Source organism: Tripterygium wilfordii, chromosome 4 (genome assembly GCF_013401445.1).
Source record: "Tripterygium wilfordii isolate XIE 37 chromosome 4, ASM1340144v1, whole genome shotgun sequence".
Classification (NCBI taxonomy): Eukaryota; Viridiplantae; Streptophyta; class Magnoliopsida; order Celastrales; family Celastraceae; genus Tripterygium; species Tripterygium wilfordii.
The window spans coordinates 6,481,106-6,497,666 of NC_052235.1; the positions used below are offsets into that span (position 1 = coordinate 6,481,106).

The 16,561-nt window shown below is 37.6% G+C and overlaps 4 protein-coding genes across 5 annotated transcripts; 1 reads left to right on the forward strand and 3 right to left on the reverse strand.

Annotated features, from left to right (window-relative positions):
• Window positions 1-4,009: 4,009 nt before the first annotated feature.
• LOC119997468 (E3 ubiquitin ligase BIG BROTHER-related-like) lies at window positions 4,010-6,827 on the reverse strand. Its single transcript, XM_038844514.1, has 2 exons — window positions 6,360-6,827; window positions 4,010-5,128 (listed from the first exon to the last, which is right to left on the reverse strand). The coding sequence occupies exon 2, from the start codon at window positions 4,789-4,791 to the stop codon at window positions 4,144-4,146; it is 648 nt and encodes a 215-aa protein (XP_038700442.1). The 5' UTR covers window positions 4,792-5,128; window positions 6,360-6,827; the 3' UTR covers window positions 4,010-4,143.
• A 27-nt stretch (window positions 6,828-6,854) lies between these two features.
• LOC119997466 (pentatricopeptide repeat-containing protein At2g35030, mitochondrial) lies at window positions 6,855-9,104 on the reverse strand. Its single transcript, XM_038844512.1, has 2 exons — window positions 8,972-9,104; window positions 6,855-8,838 (listed from the first exon to the last, which is right to left on the reverse strand). The coding sequence occupies exon 2, from the start codon at window positions 8,771-8,773 to the stop codon at window positions 6,881-6,883; it is 1,893 nt and encodes a 630-aa protein (XP_038700440.1). The 5' UTR covers window positions 8,774-8,838; window positions 8,972-9,104; the 3' UTR covers window positions 6,855-6,880.
• Window positions 9,105-9,186: 82 nt separating this feature from the next.
• On the forward strand, window positions 9,187-11,668 carry LOC119997469 (protein TRIGALACTOSYLDIACYLGLYCEROL 1, chloroplastic-like). Its single transcript, XM_038844515.1, has 3 exons — window positions 9,187-9,372; window positions 9,444-9,498; window positions 9,593-11,668. The coding sequence occupies exons 2-3, from the start codon at window positions 9,452-9,454 to the stop codon at window positions 10,596-10,598; spliced, it is 1,053 nt and encodes a 350-aa protein (XP_038700443.1). The 5' UTR covers window positions 9,187-9,372; window positions 9,444-9,451; the 3' UTR covers window positions 10,599-11,668.
• On the reverse strand, window positions 11,397-16,213 carry LOC119997470 (proteasome subunit beta type-3-A-like). Of its 2 annotated transcripts, XM_038844516.1 has the most exons (7): window positions 16,061-16,213; window positions 15,780-15,961; window positions 15,576-15,683; window positions 14,510-14,599; window positions 13,713-13,797; window positions 12,867-12,961; window positions 11,397-11,668 (listed from the first exon to the last, which is right to left on the reverse strand). In XM_038844516.1, exons 1-7 carry the CDS (start codon window positions 16,064-16,066, stop codon window positions 11,620-11,622), a joined length of 615 nt encoding a protein of 204 aa, XP_038700444.1. In that variant the 5' UTR covers window positions 16,067-16,213; the 3' UTR covers window positions 11,397-11,619. The 2 variants fall into 2 exon arrangements, with proteins under 2 accessions (XP_038700444.1, XP_038700446.1); XM_038844518.1 differs by lacking the exon at window positions 16,061-16,213 and having other exon boundaries at window positions 15,780-15,967.
• Window positions 16,214-16,561: the final 348 nt, after the last annotated feature.

Genomic DNA, 16,561 nt, shown 5'->3' on the forward strand with positions numbered 1-16,561 from the left:
CAGTTAATGTGTCTCCGCTACAGTCAATAATTCGGTAATGCCAAAGTTACCCAACAATATCGTGCCACGATTCATCTAGAGGGACTGTTTTGTCATTTTGTGGGGGTCCCATGGTTGGCTTCATGATGGGTACATGTACCGAGCCACGTCAGCCGTGACATAGGAGAAAGAGGAGAGTGACCTACACAAGTCGCAAGGGATGACTCAATCACTTGTTAATGCTAATATTTAATCCACTTAATCTACATTAGGAAAGATAATTGAAAGATTAGATTAAATAATTGTATACGTCGACATGTTGGGTCATCAACGGATAAACTTAATTTTTGGTGGATGTTAGGTCAATGGGAATGCAATGGGAATTATAAAATTGAGGATAAAAATGAAGACCCATCATATTTAGATTACATAGGAGTATTTAGATTACATAGGAGTAGTTGAAACGTGAATTTTTTCCAATGTATATATATATACACACATTAAAAATTAATTTTTGCTTGAGTATATATTAATTATGATATTCCAAATATAAGGGAATTTGAATAAAGGCAATGGCACAGTTAGATTACCTCGTTAGAAATTCAAACCCAAAGAAATAAAAATATTTATCCACTTTGGATCATGGGTCTTCACATATTTGTTCTCTAAAACCATCTCTATAGTATTTAGGTCTAAAAAATGTGTTTATTGTACTAGAGGTGCTTAGACTTTGTTTATATACCACTAGATTGTGTTATATCAATCTAATATGGAATTAAAAGTCTTGATATTTTCCTTTTTATGGACTCGGTTATGCGGGATCCAATAACTGAACACGAGAGCTCATGTCCAGAAAATATTTGTGCAAATAGAGTTTTGAACTCTTTAAATTTTATAATCTAAAATAAGGGAAATTAGATAAACATTATGCCAAGTAAAATGTTGACCAGTCCTCATCTCCTGATCCTAGCCGTCCAAGAATTGACCTGACCTTCCCTAAACTTGCGCTCCAGCACATACATATATATATACCCAAGCAAAAGATTATATATAAAAAATAATTTAACTTTGGTCCACAAGTTTCGAAATCGTGGATGATCGATCATGAGTCATGACCAAACCTATTCAGCCTTGCTTGTAGGGTATACTCACCACGCCAAGCCAGTCCAGAAGCGCCACGTGAACTATACTTCCCCAATTATTTTGGGTGGTAAGCACGTTTTTCTTTTCGATAACCTCGGAAATCTTCGGCTCAACGGTCACTTGTGACCCCTAAATCAGATCCAAACTCCGGAGTGCACCCTTACTATGTGATGTCGACAGGTCGACAGGTCACACACACGCACGTTAAGACATGTCTGAGGAGTATGAAGGCTACCACAGCGGATGAAAAACTACCCAAATTCCAAACCCCTTGGTGAGAATAGAACCCTAGATCTCAAGGTCCTGGGCAGATAACCAGACCAACCAAGCTATCTCCCATTCTCTACTATGTGATTGATTTGATAAGGTCGAAGTCCTGTGAAGAAATATTACTAAGAAATATACTTTTCATTGGAATAAAATATTAAAAACACATATACCTAACTAACCCAGTTGATGATTGCCAACCAAATCACCTCTGATGATATGAAAGTGCTTAAATTAAAGGGTTGTTGGGTGAAATGCAGGTGCTCAAATGGTTGTTGGGTCTAAAATAGAAAAATAATTTACCAATCGTTTTGAGTACCAATTTCTCCTCCTCTTTCAAGTAAATTCAAGAGACAACTAATGTGCATGCACTTTTTTTTTTTTTTTTTCCGCCTTCAGTACTCCCTGTAATTAATTAGTTCAACAAACTTGATTTTTTCCTAACCGAAACAATTATGTGGAGATAATTTTCACGTGCCCATTTGTATTTTTCAGCCCCAATAAACCTTAAACTAATTTAATAAACGAGCATTAATTACTATTCGTAGTGGTTGAAGCTATCAAGATTGGGCTTGGACATTTCTTGTCCAGTTTGTTTTATTCTTTTTTTTTTTTTTTTTTTACATAATCTGAGGTTTTGGAAACTCGAGGAGAACGAGTAGATAACAGACCACCTCAGCAGATAATGCCAAATGGATCTTATACCTTGTTGCTTTAGTCAAAATGTGAATGCAAGCTGTGTGGAAATATAGGGGATGGGGCTAAAAATCTTTAGTTAGAATCGGTTGTATTGTCTCAAAAACAAATACGTTAAATCATGCTTTAAATTTTTTTTTTTGTCTCATCATAATCATAATGTTATGATATAACAAATTTTTTTTTAAAAAAAAAACCTAAATCTTAAATTATAAACCTTAAATTCCAATTCATAAACTCTAAAATTATGTCATTTTCAAAAAGAAATTCATGATTTTGAGGATTGTAACTATGGATGAATAAAAAATGATTGTGCGTTGGAATGCTCCCAAACCATGAATAGCCGCTCACTTTTTTATTTTTACAGATCAGAGATTCGTCATCTATGTCACCACTTGAACCCTAACTATTGACGTATGGGTCGTGCAGACTTTTATATCGACACTAATAAATTCTAACTAAAAGAATCATAATCCCTGGGAAATATTCCATGCAGCCTTTTTTTTCTCCTCTCATTTTTAGATTTCTTAGCCTATGCACATTCTTTTTCTTTTTTCTTTTTTTCAACACGTGATTAAAATATAAAAGAAAGTTGACTTGCCTTTCCACTATAAAAGAAAGTTGATATTCTTTGATTCTCACTTAAAACTTCAATATTAATTGAAAAGACTAATTAAGAGGGATCGATCAATTAAGAGACCCATTCCTTAACATCGTCAAATCCCTATCTGAGCAATTACAATTTACGACGGCGCCCGAGATCCATTGAACATGGTCACTTTACAAGACACAAGTCCTCACCACAAACCTTTTTATTAGGACAAAGACTTTAAATCCCATCATGTAAGAGCTAGACATTACCTATGTCGGCTTTCTAAATCAGTGGGGCATGCAAATTAATTATATTGTTTCACACATTATTAATAACATATTATTTAAAAATCCAACTCAAATATTACCAATCGATATTGTCCGTTTCAAGGCCAAAGACTAAAGTGATTTTTGTTCTTCTTGAATCGTCGTAAACCGTTTTGTAGACTCAGAAAATACGTTGGTTGTATGAGAGGGATTGAACATTTACTTATATAACACTCGGTTGAGTTATGTCAATCCAATCGAATTTAAACATAAAAAAAAGTTGAAGAATCAATGCTAGATTTTGAAGGGGTCACATTGTCAAGTTGGTTGATGAGGCTAGTGGGTTGGCCTGACTTTATTTTTGTTTGTTCTCTTTGGAAATCATATGATTTTTGGTCTAGGTGAAATGAACTAAAACTTTATTTTTCCTCACAACGGACAAAAGACAAAAACTTGTTTTCATACTAAACCTGGTATCTAGGAGAATTTTTAGCCGCCAATTTGTCCAATGTTTTCTCTTTCTTTGACCCTATCAATAATCTTATGTCTAGTTGAGGTTCAGTCCATGGTCGACAATCTTACATGTAACTCACTATTGGTCACTCAAATCATGAAGGTTCATTTACCTCTCTCTCTCTCTCTCTATGACAAAAATAATTGCGTGCGTTTTATTCCCTATAAATTCTTGAATATTTGAATTTATTAATAATATAAAATTACACAGCGATTAGACAAATATTTACTACATGGTTTATATGGATAAATCCACTTTCTTACAATCAATTAGGCTTTTTTTTTTTTTTAAACTTAATGGGTTGGGTCCGATGTATCCATGAGAATTCTGATAAAATTACTGCTTCGCAAGAGTGAGTCTCAGGGTAGACTGACTCCTATGATTTCTGCTGCAAATATTTCATTTGATTTTTCAATAGTCACATACTCCAAACCCCTAGTAACCAAATGAGTTTATCATTTCTCAAACTCATTTCCAATATTACAAGTAATTCGCCCAAAATTAAATGATTAACAAGATCACAAAACAGAATTAACAAAGTACAATCAAGAATAAAATCAACTTAGGTACCTCATCTACACTTAATTAGCCTCAAATCAAATGGTACAATTGATCTTCAATTTAAGCATTGCACAGTGACAAAGAATCAATAAAAAAAAGGAAAAAAGGAAAAACAGAGAAAAATATTAATTCCCAGAAGTAGTAGTTTTGGGTGATGAAACTTCAGTGCTGCATATTGGGCAGAGCTTCTTGATTTGAAGCCACATACTAATACATTCTGAATGAAAAGGGTGTTCACAAGGAAGACCCACCAGTGCTTCACCTTCTTCATATTCAAGCTGACATACAACACATCTATCAACATCCGCTCTCTCGTTGTTCTGATCAGCGGATAATCGACACTTGAATTGGCGCAAGCACGTCGAGATTTCATTTACGGACATCCCTCTCTTCTCTTCTCCAATGAATTCTCCTAATGCAATCAATTCTTCATATGATAACTCATCCACATCAACATCGTCTTCCTCCATTTCATCATCATCGTTGTTGTTGCTGCCTTCTCCCTCAAGGAACTCTAGCTCTGCAGCTTCAAGTTCACGAATACTCTGGAAAAATTCATAATCGTTGCTATCGTAATCTTCTTCTTCTTCTTCGCTTGAATATTCTTCACTTTCCTCTTCATTGCTGCTGTCACTTTCGATATCTGGAAGCGTTGTAAAAGCTGTCCTTTCTTGTTCTTGCAAAGCCATTGCCATAACATGATCAGATTCTACTTGATGGAGATCAGTAAAAGAAACCCTTCTCGGCGTTTGCTTTTCCTCTTCATTGTCCATTTGAAGACGGTGTGTTATGCCACATCAGGGTATAATTATATAGATATGCAGTGATTGAAGTATATCAAGGGTATGAGATTTCTTTGCACATAAGGCAACTTTCCAGCAAAGCAATAGAAAACCTTCCCAGTTTATATGCACTATATAGATTCCTGTTTCAGAGTTGAAGTTGTCCTTACCCCTGCAAAGAGACGGTTTGAGAGCTTGCTTCAAGGAAAGGCACCTTTCATGCAAGTCCATTGAAAACCATTTCTTCACAGATAACATATTCCAAACTCTTCCTCGTAAGCTTCTTGTGCTAGTTGTCTGAAACCGGTTCTTCTCATATCTTCCAGAACTGATGCTTAATATATAACAACCAAATGAGGAGTTAGGAACCATAAGATTGATTAAGCAATAGGTAAGTGAAAAACAAATCATGAGCATAATATGAACACAGAAGACCCAGGTCTTGCAGTACTTCTGAGAAGTTCACATCCAGTGAAAGCCCACATACTAGAGCTTACCATTAAAATGCAGAAATTAGAGGACCAAGTGTATGAATGATTGAATTCACTTTGAGACATCATAAAAAAAAATCAGGAGACTTATGGATGTTTGTGTAACATCTGCTGTTAAGTAAAAAGTGGTCATTTGGAGAAATTCCCAGATCCAAAACAAAAACAGGGCGATTACACCATCAAGCATTTGAATTTGAGGAAAGAAAATCAAATGCAGAAAATTAAGATGTAAAGTTAAAAAAAAAAATCAATATATGATATAAATATTTGTTTCGTCAACATGATTGCTGCATTGCCCCATGGATTTTCAATGCCTTCGTCTCCTATGACTCCCAGCTCTGCTGCTATAATTTAGACCTTTTCGAACAAATCTTGATGTCTAAGTCACTGTAATGCTATGAACATGATTAATAGGCCTGATGGAGTTCCTTCTAGTCTTCTACTACCATGCTCAGAAAACGTGTTAATCCCTACTTGAATATGATGATTTCTTGGCCTCAACAACCTCCTTAAATGAACTTCATAAACCCTCTATGTTGCGAGATTGTAACCTTCCTAGTTTTCTACTAGTTCTGGGAACACTAGACAAAAAAGCCTTCCATCACAGTGGTCACTTCTGTACTTGTGTCGAGATCTTTGAAATTATTTCTTCTACGTTAAAGGTTTCTTCTTTTGAGCCTTAGAACCTTAACCCACAAGAAAGTGCAACAGTACAACCAGACTGAGAACCAGAGAACCAAACATGCCCATATCATTTTGCAGAGGCTACAGCCAACGCATTGGCAGATTCCCAATTTTTGCAGTAAATACAAGAATAAGAGGACTGCAAATTGTGGAAAGGAAAACGAGAGAGCGACAATGTAAATGCCGTTAATGGCTTAATTGATTAGCTTAATCAGGTCAAGTTTCTATCCGAAAACTCTCCAATATATAGCAGAACAAACACAAGTGTATCAACACATAAATAGGGGAAGAGAGCATTCAGGGCAAAAAGTTAACAGTTTTTCAAAAGCAGTTAATGCAACTTTGGAATGAAAACGTATGTAACAAAAATGGGGCAAAGCTCACCTGCAAGATTTTCCATGAAAAATTTGATGGGAGAACTAAAATGATCGCCAATGACTTTCACGAAACCAGAAAAGCATGAGGCAATGATATTACCCATTTACTCTATTTACCACTTGAACCAATGTTAGACAAGGTCTATGTTATTGTGAAGACTGAAGAGGCAGAGACTTTGTTCTTTCTATTTCCCTCCCCTTCACATAGTTTTGTGACCAACACTTCCTCAAAAACTTGTTTGTCCAGATGGTGTCGCATTACATCAAAATCATCTTGGCTTCTGACGAGGCTGAGATTTAGCGATCACCTTTACCTTCTTGCCCTATGATATTCCCACCTCTCATGACTGCATAACAGTTTTTATCTTCTTCCCTCTCACTTTAATCATGCATAAGCTGCAATGAACTTAAAATTGTGATTCAGAGAATGATTTCTTAGAGAAGATATGATTTCCCCACTTCATAATCAAATCCGTGTGATTTAACTCTTTGCAATATCATATTTGAAAAAAAAGAGAGAGACAATAATCATGTCACTGCAAAATTCTCATCCGGCATTGAAACATTATTTGGTATTAATCCAGGCAACTTCATTTTTGCATGGAGATCGCAGAGTAAGGAATAAATTATCTTGCGATGAGAATGAGACTTGTCACCAACTATAAATACATGAAATCTGTTCCCAACTTCAATCCAGCTACAACCGGGCTGCTTTTTCAAACCCTTGTCCATCATTTTTAACCTCATTCCTTTTGCTTCGCTCCATTTCCCGGTTGAAGCATATATATTTGACAGCAACAAGTGCGCACCTGAATTCTCCGGCTCCACTTCTAAAAGCTCTTTTGCAACCAGCTTCCCTAGGTTCACGTCCCCATGGACATGACATGCAGCAAGAAGTGCCCCCCACACAGACGATGACACCTCAGTCCCAATCTGTTTGATGAAATCAATAGCATCTTTTAACCTCCCTGCACGACCATAGAGATCCACCAAGCAGGAGTAGTGATCCTCTCTCAACTGTATGCATGTGTTGTACAAAAGCTCTTCAAAGAACTTCAGGCCCTCCTCTACTAAGCCAGCATGGCTGCATGCAGTGAGCAAACCAACATAAGTGACATCATTGGGCTTGAACCCAAAATCCTGCATTTTATTGAACAAAATGATTGCTTCATTTCCATATCCATGATGAGCATAGGCTGCTATCATACAATTCCAGGATACCAAGTCTCTCTGGCTTGTCACTCCATCATCAAACATTCTCCTAGCAGTACCTAAGTCCCCACATTTCGAGTACATACTTATGAGTGCTGAAACAATATTTTCATTTTCCAGATAGATTGTTTTATTTATCATCTGATGAACTTGCTGTCCCTCATTCAAACCAGCTAAGTCACAACAAGCACCCAAGACACACACAAAAGTCCCTTGATTAGGCCTCACCTCACCATCTGCCAACATATATGAAAAAATCTTTAATGCTTCCTCACTTTGGCCATCTTGTACATACCCCATGATCATTGTAGTCCATGAAACCACATTCTTTCGTCGCATTTGATCAAACAAATTCCTCCCTCTCGTCAAATTGTTATTCTGAATATACCCTGTGATCATAATATTCCATGAGGGCATATCCCTCTCTGGCATCCTCTCAAACAACTCAACAGCCTCATCTAGCCTCAAATTCTGCACATATCCATTAATCATGGCATTCCAAGAAACCACGCTTCTCGCAGGCATCCTCTCAAAAACCTCTCTAGCCTCCTGAATCCTTCCATTCCTTGCTAATCCTGAAACCATAGCAGTCCAAGAAACCACATTCCTTGTAGGCATCATATCAAACAACTGCCTCGCTTTATCAATCCTCCCACATTGCTCCAATGCTGTTATAATCATATTCCACGAAACCACATTTCTCGCAGGCATTTTCTCAAACAACATAAGCGCCTTATCAATCATCCCATGTTGTGCATACCCATCTACCATTGTGTTCCAAGAAACCACATTTCTCTCTGGCATATCTTCAAACAACCTTTCCGCTTCAGAAATCCGCTTCAATCTCACGTACCCTGAAACCATGGATGTCCATGTTATCACATTCTTCTTCGCATCAACTCTATCAAAAAGTTTCCTCGCTTCTTCCATCAACCCACATTTGACATACCCAGTTATCACTGTCGTCCACGTAACCACATCTCTGGCACACATTTCATCGAACACGTTCCGCGCCTCATTGATTCTCCCTTCTCTGCTTAGCTTTGTAATCACATGATTGGAGTGTGCTACGGCTGGATTGGCGCTGTAATCTCTCTCGGGGAATTCAATTTTGTGCGCGATTGAATAGTTTATAGAATAATAGAGAAGTTTGTCAGCTTGGATACAGCTCAAGACGCGTAGTCTTGGACAACGAAAAAAAGCCAGCATTTTTCAGGCCTGTTTGGGTTCCATCTGATACGATTGGAGCTGAAGCACTAGTGTTTCTTTGCTTCCTGATCAACGTAGTCAAAATTGAGATTTTACATAAAATCGGAAAGGGACTGTAAAATGGCAATCATAAAAATATAAAATCATATCGCAAAAATCGTAAGATTTTACGTATTCTCTAGAATTAACCGAGCTCACCAGCAAAGGCAAAGGAGCAGCCGAGCAGCCCGATTCAAGCGAGGCCTGGGATTCTCCATTCTTTCGAAGTGTAGTCCCCTCCTCTTCTTTCCTCGGCCCATTCTAGGGGACCGTTGAGTTGCTCTTGGGCTCTTAGACATTGATAGAGAAGCCCTTTCGAAAGCCCAATGAAATCACAAAGCCCATGGCACAAACCCCATTGTGAGGGCCTGAGGAGCCGAGAACTGATGAGTGTTTGACGTACTTCATCTTCCCTCATCAGCTCGAAGAAAACCTAAACTACTCCAAATCGTTTCTTCGATTCTCAATCCCTAATCTAATCTATCGAGCATTCGGCGAGCAACAGATCCGAAGTTCCGAACATTATCCATTATCATCAACTGCGGTTCGTTTTCACAGAGGTGAGGTTTTGTCCCCTTTGCATCTGTAATGTATTCTGATACAGAAATATGAGAAAAATTCTTCATTCCAGGACCGAAGATGCAAGCACGTTGTCATCTTCATCCACTCTCTTCCTTCTCTAATAGGTATCAACTCTTTGACTTTGACCTTCAGTTGTTGTGTGTAATTTCTGAACATTTTGGAAAGACGAGCGTTAATTGAAACTTTAAAATATTGCAGAAGAATTTCTGTTAAACCTGATGGATGGAGAAAGCTTAAACCTTTGAATTCTAGTCAGATTGGCTTCACTACTGGAGCTGAGAATTGTAAACTGATATTGACTCAAAAAGAACATAGATTGTGTGTTATCCCCAATACAAATGATGGGCATCCTTCTGTGACCTTGATAGAAGAAGATGTCAATGGAAATCACACACCTAGTTTGGAAACAGATACATTTTTGAGTAGATGGTCACCTCCTCGGTATGTATGGAGAGGACTATCGACCCTGGTCATGGCAGGGCAGGTAATTCTCAGGTCTCTAAAGGGACAAATTCATTGGAAGAACACTCTTCAGCAGCTTGAGAGAGTGGGGCCTAAATCAGTTGGGGTTTGTCTTCTAACCTCAGCATTTGTTGGCATGGCCTTTACTATCCAATTTGTTCGAGAATTTACCCGACTGGGGCTGAATAGATCTATTGGTGGGGTATTGGCCCTGGCTTTCTCAAGAGAGTTGAGTCCTGTGATTACATCGATAGTGGTTGCAGGACGAATTGGGAGTGCATTTGCTGCAGAGTTGGGAACAATGCAGGTTTCTGAGCAAACAGACACTTTGAGAGTTCTCGGGACGGACCCTGTTGATTACCTTGTGACACCAAGGGTTATTGCTACCTGTGTGGCTCTACCATTTTTGACTCTCATGTGTTTCACAGTTGGGATGGCGTCCAGTGCCCTACTCGCTGATGGCGTTTATGGGGTTAGTATTAATATTATTATGGATTCTGCAATGAGGGCACTTAGATCATGGGATATAATTAATTCAATGATCAAGTCCCAGGTTTTCGGTGCGATCATATCGATTGTGAGCTGTGCTTGGGGAGTTACTACCATGGGAGGTGCTAAAGGGGTTGGGGAGTCCACGACTTCAGCTGTTGTTATCTCCCTTGTTGGAATCTTTGTCGCCGATTTTGCGTTGTCTTATTGCTTCTTCCAGTCAGCTGGAGATCAACTAAAGAATTGCATGTAATTGATCTGCGTCTCGACGCCAGTTTGTGAGTTTTGGTGAGAGATTTATGTTTTTTGATAATGGATTACAATTCGCATGCTGTGGTGGCTAGAGATGGGAATCAATTTAGTTGACTGAGAGAATGACATACCAGCCTGCCTCTTTGAGTAGAGAAAGAGATGAGGAACCAGTTGCAGTCGTTTGAATAACTGATGCAGTTTTCATTTGTCAATACTGAGAAAAATAGGCAGCGTTGTTTGTGTTTTCTGGGATATTCTTGTATTGCATTATATGAAGGATTGTTTGTACACTATATGGTGGCAGTTTAATTTAGTGACTGGGTTTCTGGAACGATGGACAAGAAGAATCTTTAGGACAAATGCATGGAAGGCTAAAACCTCGTATTTGCTAATAAATTGTACAAGTCCAGATTTATTCAGCACTGTGGAATGGTGGATCCATCCATTCGAGCCACTTCTTCAAGGTTTCTGTCTCGGAAAAATATTTTGGAATGCCAGTCTTTCAGCCCTAAATAATTCTGAGGTACACAAATTGTCCATCCAGATCTGTTGCAATTAAATCCCCTGCAACAAAGTCACTGCAGATGCCGCCGGATAACCTAGCCAGAAATGAAACCAATTCCAGGACTAGAGAAAATCCATGCTGTCAAGAGTCGCATCAACCACTGAACCACTTATTTACAGCACATGAAACTGGTAAAAGGGCTGAAGCAATCCAAACATGGTTCCTCAGTGCAAGGAAAAATTTGTTGGCAGTTTTGAATTCAATATTAGAAACGCACATCATAAACACACCAAATTCAAGATAAAGCCAATTAGATATTAAACATCGAACTAGTCAAAGTCAATTTCAAATTTAACAAGAGTACAACAATTTCAAGCACCACAGAATAACAGCTTAAAATGGTAAACTATAGAGAAGGTCCCGTTTAAATAAAGTCTAGGTTCGCAGTTCACAAAAACCAGTTGTAGCGCAGCGTGGAAGTGCTGTCTCTTCCAACTTCTTCCAACTTCATGGGAGGTTAGTCCATCCTTCCCTTCAAGAGTCTTTCCTTTATTTCAGTGGGTGTACTGCATTGCAAACAATCATAAGTTAACATGGCACTATTTATGGATTTGCCAATGCATTAAAAGGGGGAAAGCAGGTGAGACACAAACTAAAATCTCTACACAATACGATCAATTGTTGAACCATATATATATAAAGAGAGAAGAAACAAAAAGCGGGGTTGGTTATTTATCATCAAGATTGGAGGAATCCATTCACTTCTCAGACCATTTAGACAATTATCATTTCAATTTTTACCCTGTACAAGAAAATTGAATCCTCCAAACTAGCTGATGGCAAGGGAATACAAACATTCACAAATCTAAGAATACCAATATTCGACAAATCCAATGGCACTAATCCTCCTTATTTAACAAGTTCTCAGGTTCAGTTTTTGATGAGGTGGGATCCCGGGAGATGGAGAACTACCCCGTGTGGCATCTCTACCATTAAATTCAAATTCTATTAACTAAAGACATAAAACTAACAAAGAGCTTTTGACCTAGTGGTAGCCACTCCTTAGGATTTCGAACATGTTGAAGGTTCGAATCCTCTCACACGCTAAAAACAACTAATATTAAAAATCAATATTGTTCATCAAAAAAAGAAGAGATAGAACTATAATCTCAACCTATGTTACATAGAAGGCCAAATGCATATTAAACATATAAACTAACATCAAGGGGAATAAAATGTAAGTGCAGTGTTTGTCCAAACCTCACGAAATTAAATTTCTTTTTCCATTAGAATAAGAGTAACAAGGGAAAAGGAGAAAAACTACTAACTCACTCTACGAGGCAGAACTTAAGATGAAAACCAAGCTCACGATGCTCCGGCCGCTAAGGAGTGGGAATATATGCAACTTATAAGTCTATAGTCTTTTAGGATACACTTGTTCCAATCATGGAACCAAGGTTACAAATTTACAATGAAGCAAACCTTGTCAATGTGCTGAAGTATTAAACATTCACTACCTAATATTTCAGCAATCATAAGAGTACAATAATTCTTTCTGCACAGAAAAAAGGGATTACTTAATACTCAAGTTAAGACTATTCAAAAGAATATTCAAGACAGCATTATAGGCTCCACCAAATAATTAAACTCTCTACAAAAAAAGGTAATAACTAAACTCCCTTATAGAACTTGCCTAAATACTTACAAGTATCAAAATCAACAGAGACAAAATGATGCACAGAGAGAGAGAGAGAGAGAACTTACACAACAAATACATGTCCTCCCCAGCCACTCAAACAGTCACGATCTACAGATGATAGAAGAGCTTGAGAAACGGCCTCAAATAATTCCTCAGGCTCCTGAATCAGTGTTAAGTATAGAATGAGAAAGCTAAAATTATAAATTTGACCACACTTGAAAAAAAATGAAAAGAAGAGAACTCTGTCAACCATAAATGAAGGTACAGGGCAAGAAGGTACAAATTCTTCTCGGAATAAAACTTCTTCTTGCTCATTTTGAAATAAAATACTTCGATTAAGATGTTAAGGCAATGGAAATGTTTTACAGAAGGATATGACGTAGGAACAGAGGAATGAGAAGTAAGACAGAATTTTATTTTTCTTTTTTGTATTTTTTTCCTCAATGAAAAAGAATTTCATTGCAAGGCTCCAAGGGGGTGCCACCCAAAAGGGATACAAAAACACAGAAGTACTTTGTGGTGGAGGGAGTCGAGAACACACATAAATATTTGTTTTTTCTTTATCCAACGAATGCAACTATTCGAATCGAAGCAATAACAGACCACAAAGAGAACCTTGATGAGGAGGTGAATTTCCATGTTTTCTCAAGGATTTTAGGTTGCCAGGCTGCCTGTCTACCACTCATCTAACTAGGACTTCCGCTAGGGGCATTCTAGTTTGTGTTTGAGCAAGACTCTGGAAAGTTTTGCGGAGAGAACCTTAGATATAAAAGGGTGTTACCACTTGATGTTTTCCTCAAAAAATTATTTAATCATTCCAAAAATAAGGTAAGCACATAAACCATATAAGATAGAATGGTTCCCACAGATAAATCAACTCCCCTTGACATAAAATAGATCAAGGAACAAACCATGTCAGGCTTGAACATTGCTTCGCATGCTCCATATAGTGACTCTGATGCTGTGCCAGCAACAACGAAATCTTTTGCAAGCTCCCTGCCATCACATTAAAAAAAAAAAAAAGAGGAAAAGAAAGTGAGCAACATAACTTCAGTATCACAAAGAGAAGCATGTACATACATAGTTTATGTGCTATATGATCTATTAAATTTAAAGAACCAAGGGAGACACAGAGGATATTTGACGAAACAGAGACGACATTCGAGTAACTGTTGTTTCTTTTAAGCTAAGATAAAAAGATTGATTTAATTCCAAATGAAACACTGAATTTCTTCAAATCCTTGGAATGAAGCAAATTACCTGAGGTTAAAAAGGAGAGAGCAAGTCTGTTCATATGCAAATATTTTGACGAGATACGAATATTTTATTTTAGCTTTAATGTTCATCAGATCTCCCAAAAAGAGAGCTCAACATGGTCTCACGAAATCAGCCTGGAAGGCCTTTTCATTAGCGAATTGCTACTAATAAATAAATGTGTTAAGCAAAAACAAGCATGACACCTATAAAGAATTCATCAGTAATACATTACCTTCACTAAGAACAACATCTAAATATATCAAAGATGTTCATGTGCAAAAGACTTAACACTAGAAATACATATATGAATAAGTTTTATGGAATAGAAACTACAACTCAGACACAAGTTAAACTAGATAAAAATTGCAAGATGAATGAATTGTCTCAAGTTGACAGGGTTTTAGGATGTTATAGATTTGCTAACAAGATAAAAGCAAAGAGCATGGCATACTTGGCTCCAATTGAATCCATTGTGCAAATGAAGGGCCTATCTTCATCACTCAATCCAGCAATTACAGGTTGACAGAAATAAGGACCAAACCTGTAAAGGGAAAACATGTTAACAGTTGTACAATCTAAATAGTGTAAAACAGCGAACAACAAAAGAACAAAACAGAAGATAACATCACATAGAGGATTGTTACAAACAGACAAAAGTTAATTTGGTCACATAAGAAAAAATGAAGTCAAATTTTGTTGTCCTCTTTAAATAAATGTATATATTCATTCAATGAAAGAACATAAAAAGGAAGTGTAAAATAACACTATAACAGCCATAAGTTCATTCAATCTGGTATTAACACAATTCCATTTTTCCACATCCAGAGAAAAAAGTACATTCAATCTTCTATTCATTTAACTGAAGTAGCATTTTCGGGGGAAATGACAAAATGTACATAGCATGTTACCATCAACTCTGGGGATTGGAAAGGAAGGCATAGTAAGTTCATAGCTAAAGGTCCAACTTGGCTTCAGGAAACGAGTTGACGATGCCAAATGAGTGGGTTTTTTATTATAGCAGATTTTCTATTGCCAAACCAACAAAAAAAATTAGCTAAGCCCATTTGAAAAGCCAAAGAATGGGGAAAAGAAAAGGAAGGGAAGCGAAAAAGATGTCTAACTATTCATGAAACCTGGTCAGGAAGAAAATGACACCAACATCAATACTCTCTAAGAAAGAGCCAAAAGTTCCGTTGATAGGTGAATTATTTTCCCAGGAAATGCAGAATCTGTGTGTGGAACTAGAACACTACGGGAGTTTGATTATAGAAGTTCTGTTCTCTTCTGGGCATGTGTTTGAGCAAGAAAATTGCACAGGCTATGAACGTTTCTCACCCACTATACTATAAAGCTTTTAAGATACATCTAAAATTAAAGGCCGTATACTAAATCTTCAACAATGTACATGTGAACTGCATAGATCAACCCATTAAAAATAAAAACAGATACAATCTAATAATGCCCTACAACATAAAAATAAAAATAAAAAACCGAGTCGATATATGGATACTACTAACCTTTTCTCATAGAGAATACTTGAAACAAGGCTAGCGAATGTCTCAGGCTTCATGTCCCTCTCTTCTCGCAGCTGGTACAATTTGTGACGGAAGACGAGGCGTTGATGCCTGCACAATTAAAAAAAACTTAAGCACGCAACAAATTTAAGAAATTAAGAAAATTATCATGAAAAATATGAGATTCAGTTGTCAAAAGCATCGTACAAAGTTTGGGCATCGGTGCCGAGGCCGGAAAGACCAAGAAAAAGGCGGTCGTGGATTTGGTGGATTCTTTGGAAATCGGTGGCGACGGTCTGCAACTGAACTCCGAGACGACGATCACTGGCGATGGCGAAGCAGTTCTTACCTACCATCGCTATTAGAGCGCTCCCATTGTACTCGAAGATCTGCATACCATCATTGAAGTTACAAAACAAAACCACACGACTTATAATAACACAACAAAATTAGGGTTTTGATGTCAAAGAAGAGATCAGAGGACATACCGACATCGTTGATCAGGTTTTTGCGTTCAAGTGTAGTCGTGTAGAGACTGTGAGGGAGTGAATGCCAATTTCAGAGATCTTCGCGAGCGTTTGCAAGGAAGAAGACCGTCGTAACTCTTGGAGGTTACTCCAAGCTAATTCGAGTTATTGATGGGCTAAGTTTGGGCCGGGTCGAGTTTAATTGGACTAGTCTCAAGCTGTTGTGGGCTTAACTCTATTGGGCCTTGGGCAATCGATCTTAAAACTTGTACCCACTTCTTCATCATGGCCAAGGACAATGCCAATAACTTCATTTTTTAAGCTACTAACTAGGTAAATCTTTTTGGGTGTTGAGTTTTTATTTTTTTATTTTTATGACAAAGCTACAACGAAGACAGACGAAAGCAATCATCCGGGATCACACCCACTATCCAACCAATAGAACACCTCCGAGAGCCGAATACTGAGAATACTACTTGAAAGTCTCGAGACAACGACCCATTTGACGAGAGCATCTTTTTG

Bases quoted from the DNA above. Each gene is read 5' to 3' on its own strand.
- LOC119997468 (XM_038844514.1), bottom strand. From the start codon at position 4,791: ATGGACAATGAAGAGGAAAAGCAAACGCCGAGAAGGGTTTCTTTTACT.
- LOC119997466 (XM_038844512.1), bottom strand. From the start codon at position 8,773: ATGCTGGCTTTTTTTCGTTGTCCAAGACTACGCGTCTTGAGCTGTATC.
- LOC119997469 (XM_038844515.1), top strand. From the start codon at position 9,452: ATGCAAGCACGTTGTCATCTTCATCCACTCTCTTCCTTCTCTAATAG. The intron at 9,499-9,592 runs GTATCAACTCTT...AAAATATTGCAG, and splicing joins CTCTCTTCCTTCTCTAATAG to AAGAATTTCTGTTAAACCTG.
- LOC119997470 (XM_038844516.1), bottom strand. The intron at 13,798-14,509 runs GTATGCCATGCT...ATGTGATGGCAG, and splicing joins ATGGATTCAATTGGAGCCAA to GGAGCTTGCAAAAGATTTCG. The intron at 12,962-13,712 runs GTTTGTTCCTTG...ACACTGATTCAG, and splicing joins CAATGTTCAAGCCTGACATG to GAGCCTGAGGAATTATTTGA.